This window comes from Nestor notabilis, unplaced genomic scaffold (genome assembly GCF_000696875.1).
Source record: "Nestor notabilis isolate BGI_N333 unplaced genomic scaffold, ASM69687v1 scaffold26298, whole genome shotgun sequence".
Classification (NCBI taxonomy): Eukaryota; Metazoa; Chordata; class Aves; order Psittaciformes; family Psittacidae; genus Nestor; species Nestor notabilis.
Window position 1 is genome coordinate 5,671 of NW_009940039.1, and position 19,251 is coordinate 24,921.

General features: G+C 37.2%; 1 protein-coding gene across 1 annotated transcript; it reads left to right on the forward strand.

Annotated features, from left to right (window-relative positions):
- Positions 1 to 259: 259 nt before the first annotated feature.
- Positions 260 to 18,369, forward strand: METTL8 (methyltransferase like 8). Its single transcript, XM_010020161.1, has 9 exons — positions 260 to 411; positions 4,658 to 4,749; positions 9,584 to 9,975; positions 10,550 to 10,599; positions 13,140 to 13,203; positions 13,534 to 13,673; positions 16,782 to 16,888; positions 16,984 to 17,049; positions 18,185 to 18,369. Exons 1-9 carry the CDS (start codon positions 269 to 271, stop codon positions 18,367 to 18,369), a joined length of 1,239 nt encoding a protein of 412 aa, XP_010018463.1. The 5' UTR covers positions 260 to 268.
- Positions 18,370 to 19,251: the final 882 nt, after the last annotated feature.

Consider the following 19,251-nt stretch of genomic DNA (forward strand, 5'->3'; position numbering starts at 1 on the left):
ATAGGTCCTTGAAATGATACAAAGTCCTTTATATTTCAACTGGTTTCATTCCAGTAGCCTGCATTGGGATTATTTGGGCTTTCAGCACACTGAAGGGATATTGCTATTTTCTAAAAAGCCTTTAAATTTATATCATAGTAAAAGATTATTACTAAAGCTGATATTGGTGCTTGATTATTTGACCAGTTTCTCATGTAAGTGACATAAACAATTAAGTTATAGCAAAACTGTAATTTGAGTTAATTGTATTTTCAGGTCTCTGAACAAAATGAATTTCATTACAAGGCTTTCTGCTTTCTGTCTGAGGAAAAGCAAGATGCAACAGAGGCACCAAAGTAGTAGACGACCAACTGCTCCACTGGGATCACGGATTTTAACTGATCCTTCTAAGGTTTTTGAGCATAACATGTGGTGAGATGTTTTTCAGAGGCTGATTTTCATATATTTTTTGTATATTATTTACTATGATGAATAATGGTGTGTGGGTGTATGTATTACAATGGATGGCCAGAATAGGTGTGTAAATGTGCTAGAGAAAACTTGAGATTGTCACAAGTAACCTGACAGTTATGAGAGCTCAGTGTCCTGTGTAAAAAGCTGGTGAACAAGTAGTCATGGAATGAAAGGCAAAATATTGTTAAGATCACTAATGAAGACAGAAAGTATAGAGATAAGATAGTCCATGTTATATATAATGGCAGAAATTTACTAGTTAGATACAACAATGTTGCATACTGGGTTAGTCCTGTATTCTAAAATGGACACATTTTGAAAGGAACATGTAAATTACTTAAATCCTTCTGAAGGTGTACTGAACATGTTACAGAAAGTTCATCAGAGATTTCCATACAATGCACAATTGTCAAAAGAGGTAAGTTGTGTCTTAACATAAATAAGGGATATAATTGCAGAGAAAACATTAACATGTAAATGTTAACAAGAACAAGAATTGCCCTGATTTGCAGCAGTGCAGCTCCATCTCTAAAAGGTATTTTTGTGATTAACATGGGCTCAGAAGAGAGTGAGAATGCTAGTCGACACAGCAGGAAAAACTGACGCTGAAAAGGCTAGGATTTTTGACTGTGGAATGGCGATGAATACAAAACAGCAAGTGATACAAGAAGTGTTAGAAGGATGGAAGAATATCTAAATCTATGTAGAAGGTAGAAGAGTATCTACCTAAGATATTTGGAAGACCAGGATTTTTTGTTGCTATAGTTCATAACTCAAGAACAGGGAATATTTGATGAAATGAGAAGTGGGGATTTTAGAAGCTATACAAGAAATTATTTTCTACAGAATTTTAAAATACATTTTTGAATTATGCCACACACCATTTTTCAGAACAAGGATTTAATTTAACAAAGTTTAGAAAAGGCACTGGATATGGCTATATAACCAGTCATGGTCTAGTGGAAGGTGTCCCTGCCCATGGCAGGGGTTGGAACTAGATGATCTTTCAGGCCCCTTCCAACTCAGACCATTCTGTTATTCTGTAAGTTCCTTGGTCAAGGAAGCTGGCTGGTTACTGCGTTAAAAGAGGGTATTTCCGTGTCATCAATCTATATGCAATGTAGTTCTTGAGCATCTTCCAGACTTGGTACCTCCTGCTGGGTGGAAAAATCCTTTACTTGTGTGAATGCTTGTTCAGATGTGGGCTATACAGTCAAGGTAGAAAAAGATTTTAAGAAAAAGGCCACCCTTTTTCTGTAACATTGTACCTCGATGAAACTGAGTTTTAATTTTTTAAGTCTCCTTCCAAATAACTGTTCACTGTAGCTTCAGTTTTTCTTTCTAGCATTCGGTAACAGTCTAATACAAAGTTGTCAAACTACAATGCAGGTGGTTGGGGTGGAATGTGAAGACGGGATTGAAAGGAACAGCGTTGTTCAGAAAGTGGTTCTGCAGATGAATCCATGCAGTTCAGAAGGGAAAACAGGTGAAACTGAGTTGGAGTGGCGGTTGCATGGAAGTTGTGAAGTTATTGATAAATCAAGAACCTGGCTATGAAGTGGGAGGAGGTCCTTGGATCTGAAGCTTGCAGAATTGGCAGGGTTCTCACTAGGGAGATAAGGGGGATCAAGATGAGTGGTGGTTGAGCTAAGTAAATTGTGCAGGGTGAGCATAACAGATTAATTTTCCCTGGCATTGATGTATAAGGATCTATTCCTTTTTGTTTTCCACTCTTCCGTACTTCATAAAGTGGCATCCTTCTTTTTGCCTGTGGTGGATTGGCAGGGAGCCAAGAGCTGCTACCATTGCTGCTGGAAATACTAAGCAAATTAAATTTGGGAACTAATGCTTTAGATACTTGCTGTGGTGCTTTTCTGTCATTTTGAGAGAGAAATAATGAATGATGCTAAACATTGGAGCAAAAAATGCCTGCTTCTATTCAGGTTAGTAATTGACATAGTTTTCATGTATTAGTTTTCAGAGATAATTAAACCCTATGTTAGCAAACAAGTTATTGGAAAAGGACTAAGTCGAATAAGCTGAACTGAAAGTAGCATTGCTTGATCTCATGTCAGGCCTACTCATGTTAACAGTTCCTGGTGTGGTTAAAATGGATATCTTGCTTTACTGCTGGCAGTGTTCATCTTAAAAAGATTCCATATTTAAACACTTATGTACTTAGAATTCTTCTATATTCTGTGTTCCTGCCAACTTGTGTTGCTGAAGGAGCTGCCTCATTTGAAGCATCCAAACTATGTAAATAGTTTGCATAAGAACTATGCTATGTCCACTCTTTTGCAGATTTTGATCAAGAAGTGCTGCTGCAGTCCTGTTGTTTGGGGTCTTCCATACAGCAATTTCTAGGAAAGAGCCAAAAGATCTTTCTTCAGCTTTATGAATTTTCAAGGGGGACAAAGGGGAAAAAAATGTTACTGATGAAGATGGAGGACTTCAGGCACCTATAGTGACAAACACACAGTGATGGATTAAAACTGATCAGTTAAAACTTATACCACAGCACGTCATCTGTCAGAAGGACTGACTGTATATTGCTGTCATCTTGTAATAGTGCTGAATTGAATAAACTGAATAGTGCTTGGTTTTAGCTTGCTGGAACAGGCAAGGTCAAAAGCAGTGAGAGTAGCAAGTCTTTCCAAGAGAATGGCTGCCTGGTAATGCTTGGGTCATTCAGTTTTATTCTACTACAGCATGTCTGTCAGAGCCTTGACACTGCACAGGAACATTTGGTATATGAACAAATACAGGAAGGGGAGAGGCAACCTGCTGGGGACAATAATGAGAAATATTTCAGTAGAGATGCGGAAATCAAGTCTGAGGCAAGCAGACAAATACATACCAATTAGTCTCCCACAATTAACAAAAGAGGAACAGTGAGGGTCTAAGAATTAAATTACCTATATGTCACCAAGCATGGAACAGGAAGATACTTGTTAGCTTTTAGAGACAATCAACTCTTTTCAAGTTGGCACCTTTTTCCTTTTCCCATAGTAACCAAAGGAATTTTAGTCATAAGCTTTCTGTTAACTGATTTCAGTAGGGTTAGGATCTAATAGATTTCTTGAATTATATTATCTGATTTTATCTGATTTCTAAAACTGTTCAAACTGTACCATTTATAGGGACAGCTAATTTGCTTTTAAAAGCTGCCAGCAGCACATTTTTGGGCATTGCCTTTGTGGCCTGATCCAAACACAGAATCTGCAGGGAAGGCTGTTTAGTCATCAGTGTCAGATCTTGGCTTGGTTCCTCAACCCTTTAGTAGATTAATATAACATTTAGTTAACCATTTTACACAAACATAGATAGCATAGGCTCTGGAACCATTGAAGCACTGCTTGTCTTTTCTTATGAATGTCTCATTCTTAATTTTCTAAATGTTTCCTGTTCCCCAAATAAGTAAAATCCTGTTCATCAATTCCACCTGTTCCACTTGAATAAGTGGATTATCCTCTCTGTTTTCAGGAACAGCTGATTCCTTTGCTAAATGACCATTATTCCTCATCATAAACATTAGCAATGTGAAAAATTTCTTCCATCAGGGTGTTTGTTGGTAGGTCTGTTATTATATCCAGCTAAACACAATTCTAATGGGACACTCAAAATGCATTCCTATAAGTGCACTAAATTTGCAAGATATAGGCTAAATCTTATTAATGGCTTTAAGATGAAAGAGGGTAGATTTAGATTAGATATTAGGCAAAAATTCTTCCCTGTGAGGGTGCTGAGGCGCTTGCACAGGGTGCCCAGAGAAGCTGTGGCTGCCCCATCCCTGGCAGTGTTCAAGGCCAGGTTGGACAGGGCTTGGAGCAACCTGGTCTAGTGAAAGGTGTCCCTGCTTATGGTGGGGGGGGTTGTAACTAGACAATCACATGATCTTTAAGGTCCCTTCCAACCCAGACCATTATATGATTATTAAGGAAAAAATAACGCATACTACTTCAGGCTCTTTGCAGTTAGCAAATTGTTCTTTATCACTTGAGTTTTACCTAACTAGTAATTCTTTTTTATCTAGGGTACACTGAAACTTAGGGGTTTTTCTGTCAGTCTCCTTGAGGGCATTTGCTTGCGTTCAGAAAAAAAAGGTGTATTTGAGACAATATAGTTAATTTGTCACTGTTTTACCTGAGAAAAAATATTATGGGAAATCCTATTTAAAGGCTGGTTCTTCAACTGCCTTTTGCAGGGACCACATGCAGTGGTCACAAGAAGAAGAGGAGAATGCCAAGGAAAAAGCTGCAGAGAACTCACTTGTGAAAGTCCAGTGGGAAGACCAAGGTAACAAACTCCTAATGGCTTAAAAATTCCTTTAAAAATGCTATTAAAGCAATGAAAGATACTTTCAAATCCAGGAACTCTTTTCATTTCTACATTTTCTTGTCTAAATTTGTTCATTGTGGGCTTTTTTCTTTACTCTCCCCCCCCCCCTCCTTTTTTTTTTTTTTTTTTGTGGCCTCAAAAGACTGTCTCAAAGAGTGTTTCTCTAGCATTTCAGTTACTTACTTGAGCAATTTTCTATTTTGGGGGGCAGTAGGCTCTATGTAAAAGAAATACATCAGTATGGTGCAGTTACAAGTTCTGACTTCCTTTGCAGTTCTTCAGAATGTTACACAGGACTGTTATTTCTTATTACACAGGACTGTTAACTTCATCAAAGGGAAAGAATTTTCAGCCAGCTAGGATGCTGGGGATGAAAGTTCTCAAGTTCAAATGCTTTTTAATGATCTGTGGACTGTTTAGAGAGCTAGTGTTTGTACGTTGCACCATATTTCAGTTAAGTGCTATGAAAGTTGCACTGGTCCCAGCTGGTCCCAGCTTGCTGTCTTGGCCAGGCTGAGCTGGGAGTGCTTCAGGAAGCAATGTGTTTGCTTTGTATGGAAGGTATTCCAATACCTCATGCAGAGTCTGCTTTGTAAGTTATTAGGGAGTTTCATGCCTATCTTCAGAAGGGAAACAATGTTCTGCATTTCTGAAGAATGATAGCTCTAGGTTCAAGCTGGCAAACTAAAACGTAGACTGAACTGTAGGATAGTTACGTATGCTAAAGCTGGAGTATCAACTTGATAGTAACATGGAAGACTGGATTCCTAATTTGTTCCTTTATTAGAAGAATGTTCTGAAAATAATTACTTGGATGTCCTTGGCCTCAGTTTACTTAGTGTGTCTTGAACCTATCAAATTAGCTAGTGTCATTATGATCCTGTGTTCAGTTTCATTGATGTAACTAGGGCACGTGTTGGAGTTTATTTGAATTACCTGTGAATGTGTCTTGGTTTATGTGCCATCCTTTATCACTTTAAATTCCTTGGGATAGTCGTCCTGTCCTTTTCTGTTGCTTTTCACTTTCTGTACTTGAACACAGGAGTACTATGTTTGTTTTTTAAAAATGACATCCAGTATTTTCAGTTGGTTTGTATAAGAAGTTGAAAAAGAGCTCATAATTGAAAAGTAAGCTGTGTAACCATGTGGCTCATGGAATCTTTCTTTACCTACAATTAGTTAGAACTTAGTTTGTACTGGTACGAAATGCAATAATCAGGCATTTGTCTATTGCCAAGAAATACAAGAATCCAAGGACGTTTTCTATGAATGCCCCTCTGTTTAGAACTTGAATAGGTGAGCATTTCTGATAGTGTTCCTTCAGAAAGCTTCGGCTTCATTCTGCAAGTGGAAGTACATTTTGGCCTATTTGTGTAAACAATGAACTAGACTGAAGCTAATGAGCAGGTTATTTTGGGGCTTTGGAAACTGCAGTAAGGGGAAAAAGACACGACAAATTTCAACAGTTTTATTATACTAAAATAGTGATAAATTATTCTGGTGAGCCTTGTTAAAACAAGAAAAGTTAAACTGAATGAACTCATGGTACTACCTTTAGGAATTTGATTTACTTATTAGCATTTCTGCTAGTGTTGGAAGATTCTGTTATGGAGAAAAATCTATTGACTAAGTAAGGAATTTTTTTTTTCCCTCTGGAGGCTGTAAGTTTTAGTTTTGTCATTTTTACATGTTTTAGAAAATTTAGTAGTCAGGCTATTTAAATATACAAAATGAAGCAAAAAAAAATTGTAATACTACTGCACGGATGGTTATTACATGGTCATTACACCGTGGTGCAGGAGTGACCAGTGAAAGAATGGAAAGTAGTGTTCTTTCACTTGAACCCACATAATAGCATACTAAAACAATTTGAAAGGCTGATTTTAGCCATTGCTTTCCTTCAGTTCTGAAATCTGGTAAACTTGATGGGAATCTAAATACAAGTCTATTTAAAATATTAAATATAACTATATTTAAATACAGTCTACAAGTCTGACCAGACTTGTAGAAAAGTAGGGACTATAACAAGAGATAATAATGATTTCAGAACCTTTTGAGTGGAAGTTGTGCAGGTTTTTTTATACCGACTTTGAGCAGTCTATAAATGTGCAACTTACGCTATTGAAATCTGGTATATATGACCTCAATCAACACTGCAATTATAATATAAAACAAGTCTGTCCAGTTACTCTGCATGGCTGAGTCTTGCCCTTTAATAATACAATTGGATGTATTAAATGTTATATTAAATTAAATTTAAGAAAATTATGCAGATTTCTAGGACAAGGCATTCTGCCACCTCCTTGTCACTTCCCACTGCCTGTCTGTGCCTCTAATGATAATTCTCAGCCTTGTTTATCTCTGAAAAGCTGTAGTGATTTAGGAAATAGTATTCTAAGATTTAAATGAGAGTATTAGGAGAAATGCACCATATATTTATTCCATGCCTTTATATTAAAAGAATGATTGGGTCATTGTAAGTGAGTAGGGACAAAATAAAAAAGGCAGCACATTATATGATGTACACTTAGCAAAAGATATCAAGGGTAACAAGAAACAGTTCTGTAAATGCTTTGGGAATGGGGGGGTGGAAACAAGAAAAAGATTTGGTTGTGATACTTAGGGATGAGGAAGGGAAAACCATCAACAAAAGAGACATTGAGAAAGCTGTAATTCTTATCTTTCTATCAGCCTTCCTTTGAAAGGGTTAGCTGCAGTCCAGAGGCTAGCACAGTTAGTCCAAGTGAGAAGGAGGAAAGATCTTGTTCTCATACTGAGAAAGAATATGTTACAAAGTACATCCATAGAGTACATAGATGACCGGGAAAGCAGAAAAGAGAATATTTACTTTTTTAAAAGGGGGGGCCTAGAAGAGAAGAGTCAGATAATTAGTTTCAATTCCTGGAAAAATACTGGAAGAGTTAATCCAGAGTTTGCAGACACTGGGTTTGGAAGAACAAAGGAGACGAATACTGGCCAACAAATATTTTTCAAGAATAAATCATGCAAAATCAAGCTAATTTCTTTCTTGGAGACAGTTACAAGCCCTGGGGATAAGGAAAAAACAGCAGACGTCTTGAAATTTATCCTTAGTCAGGCTTCTGACTTGCTTTACTTGACATTTTCATAAGCAAGTTAGGCAAGCAAGAGCTAATGAAACTGCTTTTGGGTGAATGAATGCCTAGAGAGATTGTTTCAGAATGGAAAGCGATGCTGGGCATAGAAGTGTTTTGTTCCATGTCCAGTTCTGCTTGGTATTTTCATTAGTTGACCTCAGGAAATGGAAGACTTGAAGATGATATTAAGTGAAGAGGTGTTTCAAGTATGGTGAAGGTTGGGATTAGGATTCAGAAAGATCTGGACAAATGGGGGAGAGGGGGAAGGATCTGAAAGGTAAATATTTGCTAAAAATAGATGCAGAATATTTTGCTTAGGAATAATTCCTTGAAAAAAATAGTAGCTTCTGGAACAATTGGCTAGGTAGTCATTTTGCAGAAGAAGATCTGAGGGTTGTGGTGAATCACTAGCTGAATCAGCAGTGTCATGCTGTTGCAAAATGGCAAACTGGGAGTTATAAACAGGATTACAGCTTGTAAGCCTTGTAAAATAGTCCTTTTGCTCTGTGTTGATAATGCCTTTACCAGAATACAGCACTAAAAAGTACTAAATCAGTTGGAGAGTATTTGGAGGAGAAAAATGAAAACGATCAGAAGTCTAAAAATCATGACTTCTGTAGAAAGAAGGAGAGAGTTAGGTTTAGACAATCTAGAAAAGAGATTACTTATGGGAGACATAGTAAAAGACTTCAAATAAGTAGTCTTACAAAGAGGAGTAGTCTTTGCTGTATTTGTTTGGTTAATGGGACAATTATTAGACTTAAATTGCAATAAGGAAATTTCAGGTTAGCTGTGGGAAAAGGCTTCTAACTCTACAGATGGTGAAGGACTGTAATGTATTACTGAAGAAAGTTGTCAAACTGTAGGAAAGATGATATTTTAAGAACAAGTTGAACAAATTTCCATGGAGAAGGGGTATGAATTCCCTGAGTGGGTGAAATCTCTTCCAGTCCTGTTCTTTGTCATTCTGATGTTCAGTTAGAATGTTTTGTGAATTAAAAGTTAACACAAAGGTCTATTGTAAGACTTTCTGAAGTGTTTTGAAAGTAAGAAAGCCAGTATGTTGCTTCTGACTGTATTGTTGTTTTCTGTCAAAACTGCATTGTTGAATGGTTAAGAATGAATTACTGTCTATTGGCTATGCAGTAGCATTTATCACTCTAGTTCACAGAACTGGATTTCTAATTGATGATTTTATTGAGAGATGACTAGCTACCCACAAGTTTGCAATTGTTCATAGAGTTTCATAAATCATTAAATTAATTTCAATTTAGTATTACTTAAATAAGAAAAACATGGAGAACATTTAATTGAAAAGATGCCTTGTTTTTATAATTTGAGACATGAAAAGCGTGTCTCAGAAACTTCGGATTGCATATTTCAGTGATGCTGTTCCTTTATGTCACTACGTTTGGGGGGGAGGGGGAGGAAAGATGATGCAGAAAGCCTGTCTGCCCCATCTTAAGTGACATATAATCTAATTAAATTTTCATGGGAGTTATTTTGGGTACAGATTAAGTTCAGACCCCAAATCCATATGTTTTTATTTAAATGTGGACATTGTGGGAAGCTATGGATTTTTAAAATGTAAATTTGGGGTCCGATTTCCATGTTGCTTTACAGTAATTTGTAGCTAAGCTCATGTTCACCAAGTTTTTATTTTGTTTCAATTTCAGATAAATATGAGAGAGAAGCGAGTAAATACTGGAATGAATTTTACAAGACTCATAAAAATAACTTTTTCAGGGATCGCAATTGGCTGTTCCTGGAGTTTCCAGAAATTCTTCCAGAAAAAAGGAGAGAAGGGTTGAAAACAGAAGAAAGACCTTCAGAACATACAAAAATAAACAGTACCAACAGTTTTTCACACAAAAATGACATCTTCGAGGAAGAAGAAAAATATTTGAAGAAAAGTTATGAAGGTGGTTCTACTTCTATGCAAGGAGATGTATATAATAAAACCCAAGCAAAGTCTCTTACTGACAATCCTCAGGGTAAAAACTATGGAGAAGAACTTGGCAGGCTAGAATCCTTCCCTGGTAGTGATGCCACTTACAGAATATTAGAGGTAATGCACTGCAAATGTTCCTACCCATCATATAGAACTCCACTTAATTGCTCAAAACCCTGGTAAAGACTTAGTAAGTATCAAGAAAGTAAACATTTTGAATTTGACAACTACATTCATTTATGGCAGAAACTTTCAGAGAAACCTAGGATCTGAGCTTTGTTTTCCCCATAAAATTTCTCCCAAATCAGAATTTAGGGCTAGATTGTGATTCAATTTTCACTTGAAGCTGGGTTTCTAATTTCCTAAGGAAAGTTATATCTTAAAGTGCTTTGTTCTTAAAGGGCAAGTACTTGATGCATTCTTGCTAAATGATGAATTTGGACAAGAATACTGCATTTTCCTATGGAGATTGAGAGGTGGATCCTCGCTTAACTTTAGAAAGACGTAGAGGAGAAACATGATCATGGAAGTGATTTAATAATTGTAGTGCAAGCTGGTTATGCCTTTTCTGTCCAACATACCTTCAAGTCTAATGGGTCCTACTTGCCAACTAATATAAGACAAAAATAAAAACCATAGGAGGTTTTATTTGTTCATTTATTTTAACTTTTTATTTCTCTTCTGATTTTAGGTTGGTTGTGGTGCTGGAAACAGTGTCTTTCCTATCTTGAAAGTTCTGTGGTATGTAGTATGGATTATATTTTGAAAGTTCTATGATCTGTAGTATATAGTGGTATGTATGGTTCTTCAAATATGAAAGTGCTATTTTCATCTTATTTATTTTCTTCAATTGCTGGTGCTAGACCAGTGCTGCAGGAAGTATTAAGCAGACTGTTTTACAGGCCTGAAATCTGGATTGCTTGCAGACCACAGATAATGCTGGTAGCATCAGTACAAGATATTCCTCATACTGGTCAACCTCAGTCTTGGGGGGACCATATTTGGTGACAAGGTTTGTCTTCAGGTGCATTCAGACTGATTTCTTGTAGTTAATCTTGGGCAGGTGAAATACTCTATTGTCTTCTATGTCATGGTGAAGCTACCAGATACCTTTTCAAAAAGCCAAAATCAGAGACAGTAGGTAATGGCATATGATCTAGTGACAATAAATTGTATTGTTTCTTAATTTGGCTGGTACACTTTGTCATGTTGCTCAGGTCTTAGTGTCAAGGAAGGTGCATGTCCTGCTTTGCATTACCTAATTCCTTGAAACATCTTAATACACTCAGCTTCCTGTTTTAGAAAAAGCTGTTACAACAGCACATCCTCCCTTCCATGTATGCAGAAAGGTTTTATTGGAATGGCTGTGTATGTATCAAGGGTTGACGTAGATTTCTTTTATTCATGCCTCCAAGAGCTTGAATACGACACAGTTCATTATTCTATAAATGAATTCTAATTGCTCGCTTCACCACTATACAAAAATACTCCACTTTGCAGATAGGGAAACAGAGAGCAGGAGGAATCAAGAGATGCACCAGGATCACACATGAAACCTATTAGTGTTAGCAGTGCATCTTCATCCCACAACAAATGCTTTGCTTTAGTCAGCGTGTAATGAAAGGGGAGCCCCGTTTCATATGAAAAGTCTGGAAAGTAATGATATATATATATATAGAAAAGTTATCATGTGGCTGTATTAAAAAAGATGAGACAAACTTCTGTGTTTTCGTCACATTAGTGAGGCATTAGTCATAGGTTGGCATTTTTGATAATTAAGAATCCACTCATGAGGTATTTTTCTTGGAGATCTCTATTCTTATGCAAATCCTTCGATCAATCACATCAGTTGGTACACTGAACAACTCACGCATTTGTCTTGTATATGACCTGATGGAAACATCTCTTGGCAGGCCTGGCTTTATAACAGTTGGTTTTGCTCTGAATTTGGTATTATAAAAATCGCCTCCTGTATATCTATAAAAGGAAGCCAGTATCAAGTATGAGTGTACCCTGGCTACAAAAAAATTTCCACTTAGGTTTGCAACATAACTTTTAAACTGCTTCTCCATGTCCCCCTTAAATTTTAAGTTAATGCTTTTTAATACAATGCATCACGAAATCACCATCCAGATCAAGCTGTGCCTTTGTTTTAAGCTGACCTTCTACATAGCTCCTATTCTGCTTTACAAAAAATTGAAATAACATCCTGACTAGTCAATTAGGTGATCAGCTTAACCTTTCCTGAGGGACTGGCTGGGTCCACAGCCTGACTGCTTGTCCTCATCCATGATAAATATCTAAACTCCTCAACTCTCATGGTGGGCACAGAGCTGTTAAAAGTTTTGCTCAGCAACAAGGATGGAATATATTTTGGTCCACAGGAATTCTTCTGTTGAACCCTCAAAGAGAGGTCACTAACTCAGCTGTGTATACTGAGATCTTATAGGCACTGTCAGAGTTTGATTCCCTTTCTAATGAAGCCATCTGTCCAAAACCTCGAATATTTTTAAAGAGAGATTAATTGATCATGAGTTGACTGTGACTTTATCCCTTGGTAGGTTTGCAGGGGGTTGCTCAGTTTCTCTTAAATACGTTTTTTGGAGGTAAAAAAGATTTCTCCCAAGAGTTACTAGTATCTCATGAATAGTATGAGAAAATCTGCAGCTGGCTTAGGCTTGGATGGGAAAGGAAGAGAAAACAGTGCTTCAGGAAATTCTTATTCATCTTGGCTTACAAAACAAAGGGGATAATGGAGGGAAACTACCAATACTGCTTGCTTAATCTAATCAGAAGCACAGCAAGGTGGCACACGGGAACCCAAACATTTCAGAACTGGATGAGTTTTGCAACACCCCCACCCCTGCCCAAATCATATTGCTAATTAAACTGTATACATGGGCTAATGATAGAGACTTAATGCAGTGCTTCTGTAAGAAAATGTGACCTATTCATGTGCATTTATGTAATACAACACCAGGACATTGTCATCAATCCTGACAGCCCTCTGTGACCTTCTTTCTTTTCCTTTTCACTTCCTCCCTGACAAGGCTATAATTCTCCTTTTTATACTAACTGCCTGTTGGTATTCTTATGAATTTGTCTGCCCTATTGGTTCATTACGACCTATGTGGCTTTCCATGTGCTAGACATCAATAGGGCATGCTTGATCAAACCTGTGGAGAACCCCAAAGGGCCTTCTGTAGTTCCATGAACACTGATGTAGACTTTCATCTTTTACAATAATAATTTTTTAACTCATGTTGGTTTTGTTTTCCTAGCAATACACCTGGAACATTTCTATACTGTTGTGATTTTGCTTCAGGAGCAGTGGAGCTGGTAAAGGTAATTCATATGCTCGCTTTAGAGTACCTTGTAAGCCTGTAATTCAGGAGGGTCCCAGGAAGCCGTCTTCATGAAAAAGAATGTGATGGCTTTGACAACTTTTAACTGAAGTTTTCAATATTCCAAAGAACAAAGTCTTACTGTATGTGGAGAGGAATGAATACCATCAGTGAGCTTGCTTCTCAGCTTGAGTATGATACCAGGCAGAATAGGCTTTTATATGAGATGTTTTACAATGCTGAAAATTGAAGAAAAAAGTTTCTTGAGTCACAGTAAACGTATTAACTACTACTGTTCTCTCTGTGTCTCTTTTCATCTTTTTCCTGACAGTCACATTCGTCCTACAATTCAGCCTGGTGTTCTGCCTTTGTTCATGATGTGTGTGATGATGCTTTACCCTATCCTTTTCCAGATGAGATCCTGGATGTCATTCTCCTTGTCTTTGTGCTCTCTACTATTCATCCTGACAGGTAAATGAAGACTGAAGGGCAAAGCAAATGGGTTAAATCTCTTTTATCACTGGAGGTTTTCAAGAATAGCAAAAGAAGATAATGAATCTTTAATATAGTATTTAGAAAACTGCAATATATATATATTTATAACAAGGTATTCTAAATTCTGTTTCCCATTCTCAGGCTTCAAGAGAAAACCTGGTCAGGCTAATTCATTAGTGAGCCTCCTGTCTCCATCAAAATACAAGGGATATATTGTAACTAAATACATCCCTATTAAAAGTGACAGTGATTCAAGGCAATTATAATTAAAAAACCCAGACCTCTAGTCTTCTAGAAGGAAATTATTTTTAGTGATCAAAACCAAGCATTCATGATTTGACATCTTACAATATGTTGATAAAGACTTAGGTTGCTGATTTACCCCCCCCACAAATGCTTACATGCAGGCCTTTTAAACCAAAATGCATTCTGAATTTTGTAACTTGTTTGGGTTAAGAAAACTTGATCTAATTTTCATGCATAGTGTTATGCTGAGTACTGTTAGCCTTGTTACTAATGCCTCTCGATGTCTAATGAACCAAACTTTATGACTGTTAAGGCTGGCTGATTGTGAAAATGCCCTTTTTAATGGGAAAAATGCAAAAGAGGGCATGTAAGTTAAACTTCTTTGATTTTTCCTTTAACTAGATCATATGAAGGGAAATACATGCTGTATGCACGGTAATACATTTATTACTTTAAGAACGTCATTAAAATGGGCTTGGCAAACAACAGTATTTGCCTGAGAACTGTTTCCCTGCCTAAGTTATTAATGATTAGCTTTACAGAAAAATCTTTCCCATATAGGATATTGCTCCTTCCTGTTTGTTCAGAGATGAGCACATGAGTCATGCAAAGTCTGGGTCCAGATTTCAAAAACAATTCAAGCAGTAGATTTCACATCTCTGTAACTACAGTGATACTGCCAGGAAGAAATTGGACAATAGAGACGCATTCATTCAATTGCTTTGCCTGTAGGAGCAGTAATCAGATGTTCTGTCAGAATTTCTGTGGACCTTTTCTTATTAGCCTTTTGAGAATGTGTTTGGTTTGTCTTTCTGTTTTGTTGGAGGTTTTTTCCTCCCCATGTCATAATCTAAAGGCTGACATGGATGCTTGTGTGTGTGTGTATACACACATAAAGGTTTCCGCATAATTATCTGTGTTGTAAGACCCACTTTCCAAAGATTTGTTAGTCATTACTGTCATCTCCTAGAATTAAAATGACTGCATAAAGGCAATGTAATCCAGATTCATCTTGCTCAGTAAACATTTTTTTCTGGAAACTTTGAAAAGTTGGAAATAAAAAAGAAAACCAAAAGAACGATGGTGCAGAACTTAAGAACTTTGGAGACCTGGAAAATACATGAGAGGGACACATTTGTATTCAGCACAACCGTTACTTAGTGATTTCTCTTCAGGCTGTTGTGCTTAGGTTTTGATAATTGCTACTCTTGTACCCCATTTGTACATACTTAATTCTGCCCGAAAGCCCCTCTAAAAGTTGGTTGCAGAATTTGAAAGGTATTGAATTGCTCGAAGCTGTATAATTAATGTGCTGTAGTCCTATGGATGAGATTTCTCAAAGCACTTTCTCTCTTTGTGCATGTAATTTCTTTTCTATATTCACAAAACTCAGGTTAATAAGGGCAAAGTCTGTAATTCTGTGCACAGCTACTTGTCTTGAACAGTCTCTTAGTCTTAGGTGGTGCTGCCTTTTCTGTGTGTCTGTGGCAGCACACTTGGTTGCTTGCGTTGAGCATGAGCAAATAGGATAACTTTTAAAGCACTTGGCCTCCTCTAAGGAAATTATGCGCTTTAAAAGTGTATGCTGCTTTTTGTTCTTGTTTGTTTGTAGACATGATGTTATTTTCTGCTAAACTACATCCTAATTCTGTGCCTTAAAATAAGGTAAAATGCCTGCAAATAAGGACCACATTGCATTAGTGCTTGAGATCTGACATTCTTGGGGCAAGAGAGGTAGGGCTGCCCAAGAGATAGGGATCGTGTAAGGATATTCACAGTACACAGTAATGGTTTGCTGACTTTATATAGTTAAGTAGGACTTAACTGTTCTTTAGCTTTTTTCGTACACTGCATCCTGCCTTTCCTTTCCATTCATTTTTCATTCACTCTGGCTCCACATCTTCTACATGGTCTATCCACTTCCCTGTGGGAGGAATGGTTGAATTAAGCAAGTGGACTTTTCTACCTTGCAGACTGCCTTTTGTGGCCTAAATCCTTCAGTTTATTCTGAAAGAGTAAGACAAACCCAAGCCATTATTCATTAGTGATGTATTTTGCAGAGTAATGCAAATTACTCTGCAAAATAAGAAGCTCCAAGGTGAGATTAAAAAGTGAGAATGAAGATGTTCTCTTTAGTGAAGGGGAAAGAGTTCTGTGTATGTTACTTATTCCTATCATGCATGCAGCAGACTGGTATAATCTTGGTAAGGAAGAGCTGATGTTAGATACTACCAAGATTCACAAACTTGTCAGCATTTTGCAGGATGCAGACTTTCCTGCTCTAACTAACAATGTCTCTAGATGGAGTTCTGCCAGATTCCTCTCCTGACGTACTACTCAGGTTTTTCTTTCCACCCTTAGCCATTACCTATGGAGATACTGTTTCTGTGTGTATGATCAGTACCTCCATAAAGAAATCTAATAAGTTTTCGGCTGCCTTTCAGGCCCTGCATTTTGGTATGTACAATAAGAAGGCTCAGTCTGGCTCACCAGTGCACACAGCTAACTGTTCATTCATTGTTTATCATCTCTTTGCCTGACCCATATGACCCACATACTCAAAAACTCTTGTTCTAATCCATCCTTGAGATCCTGTTGAAGTGAAGGGAAAGGGCTCTTTTTCTCTTTCCGGTTTGTATTCTCTTACAGTTCCTTTTAAATTTTTGATTTAGAGGCTTTTTTGTAGAATTCTTCTCGTTCACTAGTGCTTGGCCTTTTTGTGGTAAATATAGACACATCTTCTCACTGGAGTTTCAGAAATCTATGTATATTTCTAGCATCTAGGAAAAAAAGCAGTTATGCTTGCGAATTTCACCAGTATCCCATCTACTTTTTAAGGATGCAAGGTGTTGTAAATAGGTTGGCTAAACTACTGAAACCTGGAGGAATGTTGTTATTTCGAGACTATGGAAGATACGATACCGCTCAGCTTCGTTTTAAAAAAGGTAATTCCTGAATGTTTTAAAGTTTGCTGTTCATTTTAACACTTTTGGGGAAAAAAAGCGACATGTCCTTTTCAATTACTGCTCTAAATTCGTAGGTCGTTGCTTGTCAGAAAATTTTTATGTACGAGGAGATGGAACCAGAGTATATTTCTTCACCAAAGGTATGAAATGGTATAGTTTTATTGAAAGGGTTGCGTGTCTTTCAAGACGATTTGGGCTCTCAAAGCTCATCTTAGAAATTTAAAGAAGGTTTTATTGGCTTTTTTTTTTTTTTTATTCTCTGCTTTTACAAAGCCTAAAGCTAACTGGTTTAAGAAAATAATGCCTCTTATGCATACACTTGTTGTGTCTGGTGTACTGCAAAATTGCTTACAGACATCACTGGAAACTTCTCTTTGTCTAAGCATCTTGTGTCTAATAGTACGCTCAAATTGTTATTTAAAGAGGTACTTGATTTCTTTCTCAAAACTGAGATAAGCAGGTTTGGAAGGACAGTTGGTAGCAGTGCTCTGATCTTTTGTTCTGATATGTTGGTGACTCTGAGCTGTGAGACTGCTCTTTCTGCACACGCTAAACTGAAATTCCTGATTATGGATACCATTGCTCTTTGCCCATCCAGTCACTTGCTTCTGTTGGCAGTCAGCTTAGGCTGGTATATTTTAGCCCAGCTACTGGAAATTGTGGAAGTGAGTATCACAGTACTTTGGGGGTTTACCCACTGCAACCTAAGCTTTGAGCAATAGAGGTGGATCAGGATTTATCCCAGTCTGAGTAATTTTAGAAGTGAGGAGGATCTGAGACATGTATGAGAAACCACCTGAATTCAAAGAGCCTTTTCAGTTTTCAGATGTCTCCTTTTGTACTTACTCATAACAAAGAAGCTTAAAGTTTTCCACTGGTGACTGACAAGATGGAGATAATTACATTGGCATAAGTGTATGGATTGTCATTTGGCAGGTGAATTAGCTTTATCTTGATAATACGTGAACAGTAACGAAATGGCATGCATTTGTTTTCCTCAACTCTGGCATACTGAACCCTCTGAAGAAAGGGGATCTGTGAAATCCATGAGTAATAACCACTGTGGTTTGGGCCTCAACAATACATTTTTTACTGTAATGTAACTTGAGAGCTGTGAAAATGAATTTCTAACAAGACCTCTTGCAGGCAGTTTCATTGATCTTTCAAATCTCAAACCAGATTTAGTTCCATCTTTGGTTGAACTGCAGGTTGTTGATTACAACGTTCTACAAATGTCTTTTTTTAATTATAATAATTCTTCATATGAGAAAATAGATGAGGTATGGAACATGTTCAACTTGGCTGGATTAACTGAAGTACAGAATTTAGTCGATCGGCGATTACAAGTAAACAGGAAGAAAAAAGTGAAAATGCAGCGAGTTTGGATACAAAGCAAGTTCCAAAAACCGTTGCTGCTATCTCCAAATAATCCTGCAGAAACTGTCAAAAGGCACCCTTAATTGTATCATGAGCTCCAGAACCTGAAGCAAATTTGGGTATGTATATCTCCTATAAATCTTGTGTTTATCAACTGAAAAGGGGAAACATGGAACTGAAAACCTTTCCCTGATATTTTTTCTTGTAAATTTGTGTGTGAAAATGACTGGGGGGGGAGACGTCATTTCTCACTTCTGCTTTATATGCAATGAAGGGATATGCATCTATTTATTCGTAACTGTGACCAGGTACTATTTTATTTCCATGAATATAAATAGTCAGTAAGTATAAGCATGTATCTTGTTCCTGTTGAAATTCACAATATGTAAAAATTTTAGAAGAAACATAATTGTTTCAGAGATTTAGAGAAACAGAGTGTCTGTTCTCACTATTGTGTTAATTTCTGGGTCATGTGTCTTTTAACTACTGTGTGTCTTGTAACTGTATTTCCTTTTTGGGGAGAAATTTCGTGGTGCATAAATAATGAAGACAAAATCTTTTTCTGATTTGCATGTAAGTTATCCTTTCATACTAACTGCGTGTGATATGCACAGGTTTCAGATCAGTTGGTGATTGACATCCTTCACTGTGACTGACTTATTCCTCTGAAGTCTCTGCTTTTCATCTACATGGCCATCAGAAACATGCCAGACTCAAGTGTCTGTAACAGCTTAGTGATAAGTAACTTTAAAGTGCCATAGGTTGTGAACTGAACATCATGTAGATAAGAATTACCAAAATGCCAGAACAGTGTTGAAACCAAATGGTTAACATTTGTCTGGATGAGTACAAGCATGATTTTTATGATATGTCAGATATGCTGGAGGGAGGAGCAAAAAGAGTACTCCAGAGTACATTTCGTTAATACTGTTATGCAGAATTGTCCTGGGTTCAGCTACAGCAGT